This window comes from Buceros rhinoceros, unplaced genomic scaffold, assembly GCF_000710305.1.
Source record: "Buceros rhinoceros silvestris isolate BGI_N320 unplaced genomic scaffold, ASM71030v1 scaffold3628, whole genome shotgun sequence".
NCBI lineage: Eukaryota > Metazoa > Chordata > Aves > Bucerotiformes > Bucerotidae > Buceros > Buceros rhinoceros.
The window spans coordinates 3,689-15,187 of record NW_010427323.1 but is presented as its reverse complement, the minus strand read 5'-3'; the positions used below and the strand labels follow the sequence as shown (position 1 = coordinate 15,187).

The following is an 11,499-nucleotide window of genomic DNA, read 5'->3' as shown; positions in this document are numbered from 1 at the left end:
CTCTTCCCCAAGCCTGTGACATTGCAGGGGGTTGCTGTGACCCAGGTGCAGGATCCAACACTTGTTCTTATTGAACCTCATACCATTGGCCTCGGCCCATTGATCCGGCCTGTCCAGATCTTTTTGTAGAGCCTAACATGACGGTAGAGTGGTGGTATATACATGACAATAGAAACAATCAAAACAAACAAGAAATTTTTATTTGTTAGCTATGGCCATCTGTGGTAGTGTAAACTTTGGTTTTGCCAAGGTATCGTAAGTTTTGCTGCCAGCTTATTTAGCCTTACTGAACTGTTGTAGTGTCGACTAGATGAGTAAAGAATTGCCTAGAATTATGCTCAAGGTGTGCAGTACTGACAAAGATGACCTTCCAAATAAATGGATTTCTTTGTTCTTCTCTTTTCTAAAAACAATCTTGAACCACATGAACACTGTTAAAATATCTAGGCATTGTTTTGTAAGTAAGAAGAATTCTCACTGGATTCTTTAAATCATTTGTTCTTAAAGTTTAGCATTGTGATTAGAATATATATACCTGTTCTGTATGTGATGTTGTATGTCTCACAAATACCTTGAAAGTTACTGAAGGTAGCGAATACAAGTTATGCAGGGGAAAACAAAGTATTCTAAAACCAGTAAGAATATGATACTGACTGTAATTAGGATAGATATGGAGAGAAGCTAATTAGGGTAGATGCAGAGAGAAGAGTGACTAATATGTACATGGGATTTAGGTTTTAAATCCTCTTGAAAATTAAAATCTTAGCTCTCTAATTTTATTCAAGGTTTTTATGACCAAAGTCAGAAAGTTGGATTCTTGTTCAGATTCCAGACCTCTTGCATCCAATTCATTAATATCCCCTATTGTGGTGTTTTTTCTGAAACTTTTTATGAGTTAACGAGTGTGTGAATCTATCAGTATGGTTACTTACAAATTTTTGTATTTCAGCTTCAGTATCCAGTCCCATTGTTACAGCTGGGATGAGGAATCTCCATGAAAATAAAGTTTCAAGTCAGTTGTCTGGAAATTCAGCTAATCATCATGCTGATAATTCTAGACATGGCTCAAGTGAAGACTACCTACAAATGGTACACAGACTAAGTGGTGATGTATGTTACCTAAATAATTTTATTTTGATAATGCAAATACTTACTATGTTAACGCGAGTATGTATTTAGCTGCCTTAGAAGTCAAATACCTAAGTCTTTTGATGATGTATGAACCCACTGAAAAGGTATTTCAATTTTAGATGTGTACACTCAATCATACAACTTCAATGTGTGAGATTTAATTTTTTGTAGATCTGTCCTTTGGAACCATTTGTAACATTCATTCTGGTTAAATTAGGAAAAGTAAAAAAATCTTTAAGTAATCTCATATATGAGTTTATTTTAAAACAGAGTGTCTCTACAAATCCTATAGCCATATATTGATACAAACAATCCTAGATTCTAAAGAAGAATATTGTTAACTTGTCTCTCTGGAGATGCCTGCAACTGTCAGTTAGACTTGACATATTCAATAGCCTATTAGGTAATATTAGTGTTATCAAAAGCAAGAATTCTTATGAACTTTTTTTCTTACTGGCATATAATGGGCCTGGTTTTATGGCCTGGTTTCTTTGTAAGAAGTTCTCCCTTAGTAACTTATTTGATGTCGGAGAAATTCCTCTGAAATCTTGAATCTAAAGGAAAAACCCATAAATTTCTCCCACATTTTTTGAACTACTGATAAATTTTCTTTTTATTGAGCATCTCATGCTGTACATGAAGCTTGTTCTTATTCTTCTTAAGGGAATTAATTTTCAATTTTAGTTTTTCATGAAAACCTGGTGGCCTTTTATTGTTTTGGTTTGGTTTTTTGTTTTGTGATTGTATTTTATTTAGCTTACAAAAACTATGGGCAATTCTTGTCTTCCTAAACTGACCTGCAGAAGCAAAAAAGTGTTTTATTCAACAAGCATACTATTAACAACAGGCTTCCTAAATCTCCTGCCAGCATTACTACAGTAAATATTGTATTAATACTCCAAGAGAGTTATTAGTTTCATTAATATTCTTTGGGTTTTTTTAAATGAAAGAATTTTGCTGATTAAAAATACTAGCTAAGGACTGGTATCTTAAACAAGAGGGTGGTTTAATAAGGGAATCTGTCATAATATACACAGACATCAAATGTTTTTCTCAGTCTCTGCTTCAGCAGTGTGAATTCTTCAAAATAAGAAGCTGTTCTTGGTATTAAGTGTACATATATCCACCAACTATGGTAAAGGTCAAGAGAATCTTGGTTCTGTTTAGACAGGATATTTGGAAAACTTTAATATTAGGATAATTTATTTCAGGATTTTTCAAGAGAAAGTATTTAAAAATATTCATCCTTGATGTTGTGATCCAATTAATGCAACCACATCATAGTTAATGAAAACTTAGAAATTAAACTCTTTCATAAAGGATAGACTGAAAACATAAAGCATACTCTCCTTGGTTGGTTTAGTTGGAGGAATATGAAATATAAAAAGTAATAAACATTTTAAAGTTGCACTTTTATCCCTATGGGGTTAAATATGGGTTACCTTTATTTTATTTGTAGTTATACCTTTCAAAGCTGATTTTAGTAGTTATCATGCAGGAAGGAGTTTGAAGAATTTGGATTAACAAAAGTTTAACCTCTGAGTATGAATAATAAGCTTGATTATAATGTTGCTGCCTTTTCAGAAGCAGTGTGACCTTTGGTGAAGATAGTTATGAAAGAGGTTTGCTAAATCATAAAGCTTAAAAACTTTTTTTTCCTAATTATTATTAGGTTTAGGATTTACTGCTTTTAAAAATGTGAACAGTTACAGGATATTGTGTATTTGTGATACAAAATTCTACAAAATCAGCAAGTACACCCTTAGAGTCTCACTACACATACATTCAATTTAAGGACGATTTTCTGGTAATCTTGAGAGCATTACTGGAATGGAAGTTTGTGCTTACATGTCACCATTTGATGAAGCTCTGAAGTAATGTAAATGAGCACTTCTGAAAATTTGTCAGCTACAGTAGGAATGGCATGTGTACCCAAAAAGTCATCTACCTAGTAAGTCTGCTTAGTTAATGAAAGTGCTGTTTGCCTCTGTCCTTGGCAATCACAAGTAGAGGACTCTCCTGTCCTAATAAAACATATATGCTAAAAAGTTACTAAGCATTTTTTTCAATATTTTTGTTGGTTTTTTTGAGATTTCTTTCAAGTCAAGTGTAAGTCAGGTTTGAAAAAAATCATCTCCATGCTTTCAATGCAGTAAATAAATGAGTAACTCATAAGGAAATTAATTTACTTACAATAGCAACATGTAAGTTTAAGATACACTTCTTTTTATTGTGTTGAATCTGAATATTGGATTTCTTTGCACATGAGGCTTTCCTTACATGAGGCCACAACTCTTTTTGCAAGCACTGTTGCATAAATAAGTGTAATTAGTAGCATAGCATGAGATCTAGATAAATTGTACTGTGGGAGAAAAGAAAATCTAATAGAATAATTTTCTAAGTGCCCATGGATGGTGCAACTGACGTAACCTGGTTTCTAAAGGAATAATATTATCTGACTTGTAAGCACCTTCATTCCATATATTTCATCCTTTTCCCTAAACAGTGTCAACTACACCTTTGCAAGATGTATAACGTGTACCTGTCTAGTCTATGACTGAGCATGTGGAAAACGGCTGTTTGGCCATTGTCAGAGGAAGTGTTTTCTTGCCCATAAGTGCAAGCTTCTGTCTCTTTGAAGTGCCATTTTAGCTTCCTAACTTACTACCAAATGCTGGGTTTTTTTTCATACATGTAAAAATGTAATTACCGTTGGGCCTTGTAATGTATTAATTGGGTTGAAATTGGTCAAAAGCGTAGAAGGGTAAATCAGACAGATAATTCAGATTTGAAAAAAAAAGTTAATAGAAAGAAACTGTATGTATTGAAATACCTCAATACAAGCCATGGCAGAATATTAGCTACTGAAATAGCCAACTTAATTAGGAAACAAATTAAATAATCTTAGAACTTCTTCGGCGATTTTCTTTGTGTGACTTTAAAATAACAGACGTTTTGCGGTTTGTTTATAATTATAGAAATTGTTTTTTCTTCTATATAGGGGTTGTTAGTTTGTTCTTTCGCAAAACATTCCCACAGATGTTGTGTCAAAAAACATTGCTGAAAATGGGAAATACTGTTCTATAGAGGTTTAAATCTAGTTTGGTCGTTTAGTGAGTAAGTACTTGCTGCCAGCAGAGGGCTCCTTGAAAGCAACGAAACAACTGTGTAGAACATTAAATGGGAATTTGAATAGTGGGATTCATAGTTAATTTTAAGACAGTTTGGTATTAAAAAGACACATTTACATTTTTAAAGACAGAGCATGGACGTAATTACATTGTAATTACTATCACGTTATGAAGAAGTTTGATAGAAATTATGAATTCTGTTGAATCAGCTTGTTCCGTACAAAACAGTGAAGACAGTAGAACTTGTTTGCCGTGTTGGACAAGTGCTTCATATTGCCATTCAGTTGTTTCTAATCTAACTGCTAACACAGGCAAATAAAAAGCGAAAATCACTGCGGCTTTGCTTTCCATAAGACTCATGAAACTACCTCAGCTGCTGCAATAGGAGTGCTAGAGATCTTGTTCAGTCCTGATGTGTGTATGCTGGAAGATATAAATACAATGTGTTTATTTGCTTAATTGTCAGAGTAAGATGTCATTCTCAATAAGCTTCAAGTGAAAAAATAGTGAGGGTTTTTTTTTTTTAAATCTACACTTTATGTTCAATTTCTTTCAGTTGGTATCATATAGAGGTCATGTATCTGCTTTTCAGCTCTTTACTTCAAGTGCTTCTAACGAGAAAAGTTGTAAATGGAATCTTAGCGTAAACCAGAAGTGCTTAGTTAGCTAGAAGACAGGTACATATATCTATTTTTGTGTGTATGTTCTGTTTATAGATACTTCCTAAGGCTGATTGTTCTAATATTTCTTGAATGCTTTTTGTCCATTCCATTTTATCAGCATATGTACTAATATATCAGTATATGTCTTTATCAAGTGTTCATGTCCATAATGTTAACTTTTTATCATTGTCACTTTAGGATGGCGATCCTTCAATAAGGAATGCTGCACCTTTTTCCTTGAGGTCACCACAGTCAGTCTGCTCTCCAGCAGGAAGTGATGGAACCCTTAAAGGTAGCCTAGCAGTCATATATATCAATGCATTGTTTCCCAGTTTTAAAGAAGAGAGACTTTAAAGAAGTATTTAGTTATTCCTCATGACTTCTGATGCAAATACTGATACAAAATTATTTTGAGCCCTGATCCAGAAGAAATTTCTGAAGGTCTGAAAATTTACTAGTCATCTTTCAAAATAAAGCTCAAATTCATGGAGGACAGAAGGATTTAAAATCCTTTCCAATATGATGATTAAATTCTTTATAAGAATGGTTTCAGATGCTCTTCATAAGAAATGGGTTAAAGGCAACATTATGAGTATTGAACTCTTAACCAGCTTGGAAGTGTTTGAACATGCAAACCTTGCCTTAATTGCAATCATGACATTTTAAGAACATGAAATTAAAAGTAATTCAATGAACTTAATACGTATAGCATAAAGAGAGCCTGAATAACTTTACTGTGGAGAAGGAATAGGGTGAACTGTCAGTCAGCTGAGAGGGAATAGAAGAAAAATTTGCTCAAAATAATTCTTTATGCTAAAATCTGGAATGCATACTGCTGTTTTTAATATTAACCAGAAGAAGCAATGACTGAGATACTTGAGATTTAGCAAGGTAGAGGTTGAGGCATATTCTTGCTAATGTACATTGCAGTAGTAGAAAGATGCAACAGTGCTTTCTTTCCTTTAGCCCCAAAAGAAAATTCAGTCTTTCTGGATGGACAGGTTAGAAGGAGAGGGAGAACAGGAAATGGGGGAGATTCCAGAGAAGATGAAGGTATGGGCCTTGTTCAGCCTGGATAAGAAACATCTTTGGCAGGGCTGGACTTTAGAGCAGCCTTGCCATACCTATGAGGAGATTATCAGGAGGGCTTGAGTCAGGCTTTTCAGAGGAAGGATGAGATACAATGGACTTAAAATTGAAATGGAAGGTTTTAACTAGGTCTAAGGAAAGACATTTTCACTGCTAGGACAGTTGAGCGCTGGAAAAAGTTGCCCAGAGAATCTGCATTTTCTATCCTTGAAGGTTTTCAAGACCATGCTGGGTAAAGCCCTACATACTGTGGCCTTGCTTGCCCTGGTTTGAGCATGATGATTGACTAAAGACCTGCTGAGGTCCCTTCTTAACTGAGTTATCCTATAATCCTATGACTCCTAAATGATCTCCGTGGTTCATCTTCTGTAGCCATATGTACTAAGCAGTGATAGAAGAAATGTGGCTGAAGCAGCAAGTGAGAAGTATGTGTATAGAATGCCAGCAACATCAGTGTTTCAGGAGGTCTTGCTCTATAGGACTTGTTGTAAGACTTGTGTAAATGTGGAGACTAAATGTGGTTTGTTTTCTCTATTTATTGAGAGTTATCAGTTTAACAACATGGTGAATCTAAGCTACTTCCACTCAGCTACATGATTACCACTCAGCCAGAGCAATATTTGAATTATCTTTTGGTTAAAGTTGCTGCTGTTTCATTTGACTGTGTCAGAACCCTTTTTGAACCTTTTAAAATTATTTCTGAAAACAATCTAATTGTGAGGTTCAGATTATAATACTTAAGCATTAGAGGGACAGAAAATGTGCAAGAGGAGCTTTTTGATTTACTTACCTGTATGTTAGCTTTACTTTTCTCACTGATAAAGCACACAACTGAAATACTGTTACTAATGGTGCTACCATTTTGCCTTCTTAAAGAGATTAATGAACTTTGGTTGAGGGAACCAATTCATGATACCACAAGAATCATGCCAGACGCTTACTTACTCTAATCTTGAATTTGATAAGAATAGAAGAGCTGAGGATAATTACAGTGTTACTTAGAACATGGGATTCCCGACAGTGAGTTTCTGGTCTATGATTTGGAGTGAGAGTTGTGCTGATAAATTTTCCAGTGATGAACAAACAACAAGTGTCTATGCTGAACTTTCTGTTTGACATTAGCCCTTCAAAGTTTGGTTGACAATTTTGGTTGCAAATTTTGATATAGAAAATTAGTAGAACACTTAATTTTTTCTTTGGGAGCATAAAAGAATGGCAATAGACATCATGAGTGAGATCTCAGGAAGGATGCTATAATACCTAAGCTTTCTTATGTAACGTAGAAACTCGAGGCAATTACTGAAGGTATGGTACAGACTGCATTTCTGTACTTTTGACATGGAAGTAGCAAGGGCTTCTGGATTCTTGAACAATGTGATTGTACAATCTTAGATTACTTTGAGACCTAACGTAGCTGTCTGATTGACAGTCTCAATGGGGAAGAAGTTTTGTTTGCAACTCAGACAATATTTGAGGATGGCAGAAGTTGTCTTTTTTATTTTGTTTGGTTATTGACTTACTCAGTGGAGTAAAATTTCTCCCTTACAGAATTTTTTTCTTCACTTCTGCTCCAGTAAAGGTACCAGAGCAGCTGAAGTTTTATCCAGAAGTTCTAGGCTGGGTTTTATCCTTTCTTTTTTATGTAACTTTTATATTTTAAACTATGCAAAGAGAATCACAGGTCTGCTTTCATACTATCATCTGATACCACATCTACTTCTTAAAAAATCAAGTTCTATGAAATAATCTATGAAGAATTAACATGGAGTATTTTCCTTTTGTTGATCTTGTATAATAGAAGAGTTCATATAATTTACAGTCCTATTTCCATACAGTTTCCTAAACTCTTATGAAAACATCTGTAAGGACTAGCAACAACCCTTATGAAACTATGTAATTTTATTCTTTTCCAGAAATGAGTTGTATTCCCTCCAGAAATTGTTAATGGGTAGTTGATTATTTTCTGCGTAATTTGGCAATGTTAGTTTTATTGTCTTAGGGATTTATAAGACTTCTCCAGTGAGATTTGTCTGCACTTGATCTCTGAATGTGTAGTGGGTGGTGAGAAGAATTAGAAGTCTTCTCAAATCTGTAGTATAGATTTCAGTGCTCTGTTAAGAAAAATTATCATCTCACTCTTTCATGTGTAGTGGGTGGTGAGAAGAATTAGAAGTCTTCTCAAATCTGTAGTATAGATTTCAGTGCTCTGTTAAGAAAAATTATCATCTCTCTCTTTCCTTCAAAAGAAAGATCGAAGAAATTTATTCAAAGATTTTTTTCTTACAAGGCAAAAGTAAACACTCATTCTTGTTTCTTACTTCAAGTCTTAATTTGTTTATGCAAGGATGTTTCTGAGTACAGCAATTCTAAGCTAGAACAGCCACAGCTCCGTTTTTAGTTTGAAGCTATGAAGAAAGTAGTGAGACTCTTCCCTGAAAACTATTGAAAGAGTACCTGGAAAGTGAATACAATCTGTCTCTAAAAACCTCCCAAATGTATGTTGTTCTTTGTCTCTCATTTGCTAAGTTTGAATTTTAATTTAAGTTATGCTCTTCGAATGTCAAAATTGTCAAAATCAAAATAAGTAATAATTGGTACAAAACTTGGGAATATTTTCAAAGGAAGATTCTGTGATTTTAGAAAATGCAACAGGAAAAAAATTGTCAGGCTTCCCATCTTCTTTCCCTCTTTGGAAGAGCTGTACCTGTATCACTCCCAATAACATCCGTCTCTTTCTTAAATGCCAGTAATGGAGTTTCCTTACTCTTGACATGCAACGTGTTCAGATTCTTAGCTTTTCTAGAAGCTTTTCTCCTAATGGTTAGCTTGAATATTGTTGCAGTTAGGCATGACACTTCTCGACTTCTTTTCAATGGGCAGGGAAGAACAATTCACTGTTTTATAGCATTCATTTAGATCTTAAATAATGTCATAATTTCTTGCACTAATCTAATCGTCTACAGCCTGAATAGCAAGGTGTCTTTCTATCATCGTTACATTAGTCACCTACTCTGAACTTGTAATTGACCTTCATGCTTTTATCCAAATTCTCATTGGTCTGCATTGATCTTGATACTGTACTGTCCTAAGCTGTAGATGCAACTCTGTTTGTAGGCTTGGAAGGATAAGTAGTCGAAAAGTACTGTAGATGACTTTATATGATTATTCTGTTGTATGTGAGAGTATAGCTGCTCTTTGCTGATAACTTAGATTCATGTTGCAAGTTGTTTTAGACATATTGCTGTCTTTCTGAGGGATTATGTGTCTTCCTTTCATGTTGATAAAATTGGTCTTTCTTAGGTGAATAAAAAGTTTGTGCTTCTCACTGAATTTACTTTGGTTCGAAAGGTTAATCAAATTAGTAAAAAGAATTGGGTTTTTTTGATTCTGTTTTTAAAAGCAGTTGTGGGTGTCTTTTAAAGACTCATCACCAAAAGCTGTTTTGATCTCTAGATTAATAAAATACTCCAGTTCTGTTACTTGAAAATTTACTAGTGACAAACATCTTATACTATTAACACTATTCTGGAAAGCTGCCCTTGTTCACCAATACTCTCTTCATCCGTTTTTACCAAGAACAATCAATAGTCAGTTTTGCACTAGAGTATATATTGCCATCTTAACAGTCTAGATCATATTTCTTCAGCTTGTTAGTGAAATTGCTGTGAGAAGGTATATAGAAAGCCATGCTAAAGTCCAGATGTGACACTCAGTTCTCTTTAATCCACAAGACCTACTGTTTTACAGAATAAAATTCTTTTGATTTGATGATACTTTTCCTTAATGAATTTACTTTACAACTTCTTTATTATTATCTCAATCCTTACAGAGAAATTGTTATTTTAGTATGTACTTAAATCACACAGAATATGTATAATATTCTGGGCACTCCTCTACATCCTTTTCAAAGGACTGTTTTCCCCTTTCTGAGTGTGCTGGAGGCACAAATTCTGAAGATAATTATTACCAATTTTGAGATTGGTTTAGCCAGAGTTCCAGGGTGAATTTGTCTGATCCAGTTTTCATGAAAACATTCCATTTATGTGAAAGTGGTAAATAGCATCATATAAAATTTTTTAAAAATTAGAAGCTTCCATTTACACATTGCAGCTGCAGTAGTGTGGTCCTCACGTTCTGTCATCACCAGGTACATCCATCCAACAGACAAGCATCAGTATGAATGCAGTATGGATGCTCTGGTTCTTTTCTCCAGCTTCTGCCTTTAGGAACTTAATTACAGTATAATCACTCAGGTATGAAGTCTAGTTAATCCACATGTAGCACATATGCATTCCTTAAAGCCTCTCTTTCCAAAGACTTTTCCAGTAAAAAAGTCTGAAGTACTGTGTCCAGGTTTGTACAAGTTTGTACAGCAGTTTGGTACCTACTTAAATAATACTCCTTTAAAAAGGTATAGCACTTGAATGTTCCTGAAGTTTCTCTCCAGTCTGCTATGAACCAATAGTCAGCTTGACATTAATGCTGATTTGTTTACTAGCAGTTTTTTTCAGCTTTCATGCATAGGGAACAACACTTCTAGCAAAAGAGGATGTAGGATGGGTGAAAGACTTCCTGTCAACATCTGGGAACCTCTACCTCCAAGGGAGTTAAAGGAATATGAAGATACTATTTTGAGTGACCCTTTGGAACTAGTTGTTGTGCAAGTGCAAAGCTAATAATTTTTTAAAATTCTCTAAAATACGTGAATGCTAAGTTCCTGGTAACCTTATAGCTGTTTTTTAACCATGTGGATGACAACAAAGAATGCAATCAGTGGTATGACTTTGATGGGCTTTGAAAGGCAAGTGGTGTTTTTTCTGAAGAGGATTAAAGATGATCAGAGAAAGTATGCTTAAATAAGATGGGAGTACTGTGGTGTCATTAGAAAGTGTGCAGACAAAAACTGTAAGATGGAGGTGTCACTGATGTGTGCAGTCTCCTGGACAGAAGCTTATTTGTTTGCTACTAAGTTACTAATGCACAAGGAGCAAAAGAAGCTATTCCAGGGGTAAACAAACAATAAGTGGTTTTGAAACTTTACATTTTTAAGAAGGCTAAGGCCCTGTCAATGCAATGCATTTTATTGGTGCTTGCATTATCAATGATTTGATAACAAATCAGTCAAGTCACAGAAAAAATGTTTTTATAAACTGCTACAGCAGTTGATAAAACTTCAATACTCAATGCCATCTACCTGTGGGAATCAGTAAGAAAACGGATTAATATAGAGAACCAGTCCCAGGATTATCATGGGTGGTCAGGATGACTCTTTCCAAAAGACCATGGAGGTATTGTTGATGGGTGTACTTGTTGGCTGTGGAGGCTTTATTTCCTGTTCATGTTACCTGCTTCTCGTCTATGTTTGGTGTTACCTGGTTGACCATCAGTATTTGCTGTTCAGTAATGATACAACGGCTTTCCCAAATCAGTGGAGAATCTCTTTTTATCTCACAAGTTTTACATATTCCTGATGTCTAAAGCGATTG

General features: G+C 34.7%; 1 protein-coding gene across 1 annotated transcript in view; it reads left to right on the top strand.

Annotated features, from left to right (window-relative positions):
• Positions 1-11,499, top strand: part of LOC104498459 (nipped-B-like protein) — a gene marked incomplete at its 3' end in the record, with an annotated part of 26,570 nt that overhangs the window by 11,434 nt on the left and 3,637 nt on the right. Inside the window, exons 6-7 of the mRNA XM_010141842.1 lie at positions 950-1,110; positions 5,123-5,216. Of these exons, the coding sequence (XP_010140144.1) occupies positions 950-1,110; positions 5,123-5,216 (255 nt within the window). The remainder of the gene's footprint in view (positions 1-949; positions 1,111-5,122; positions 5,217-11,499) is intronic.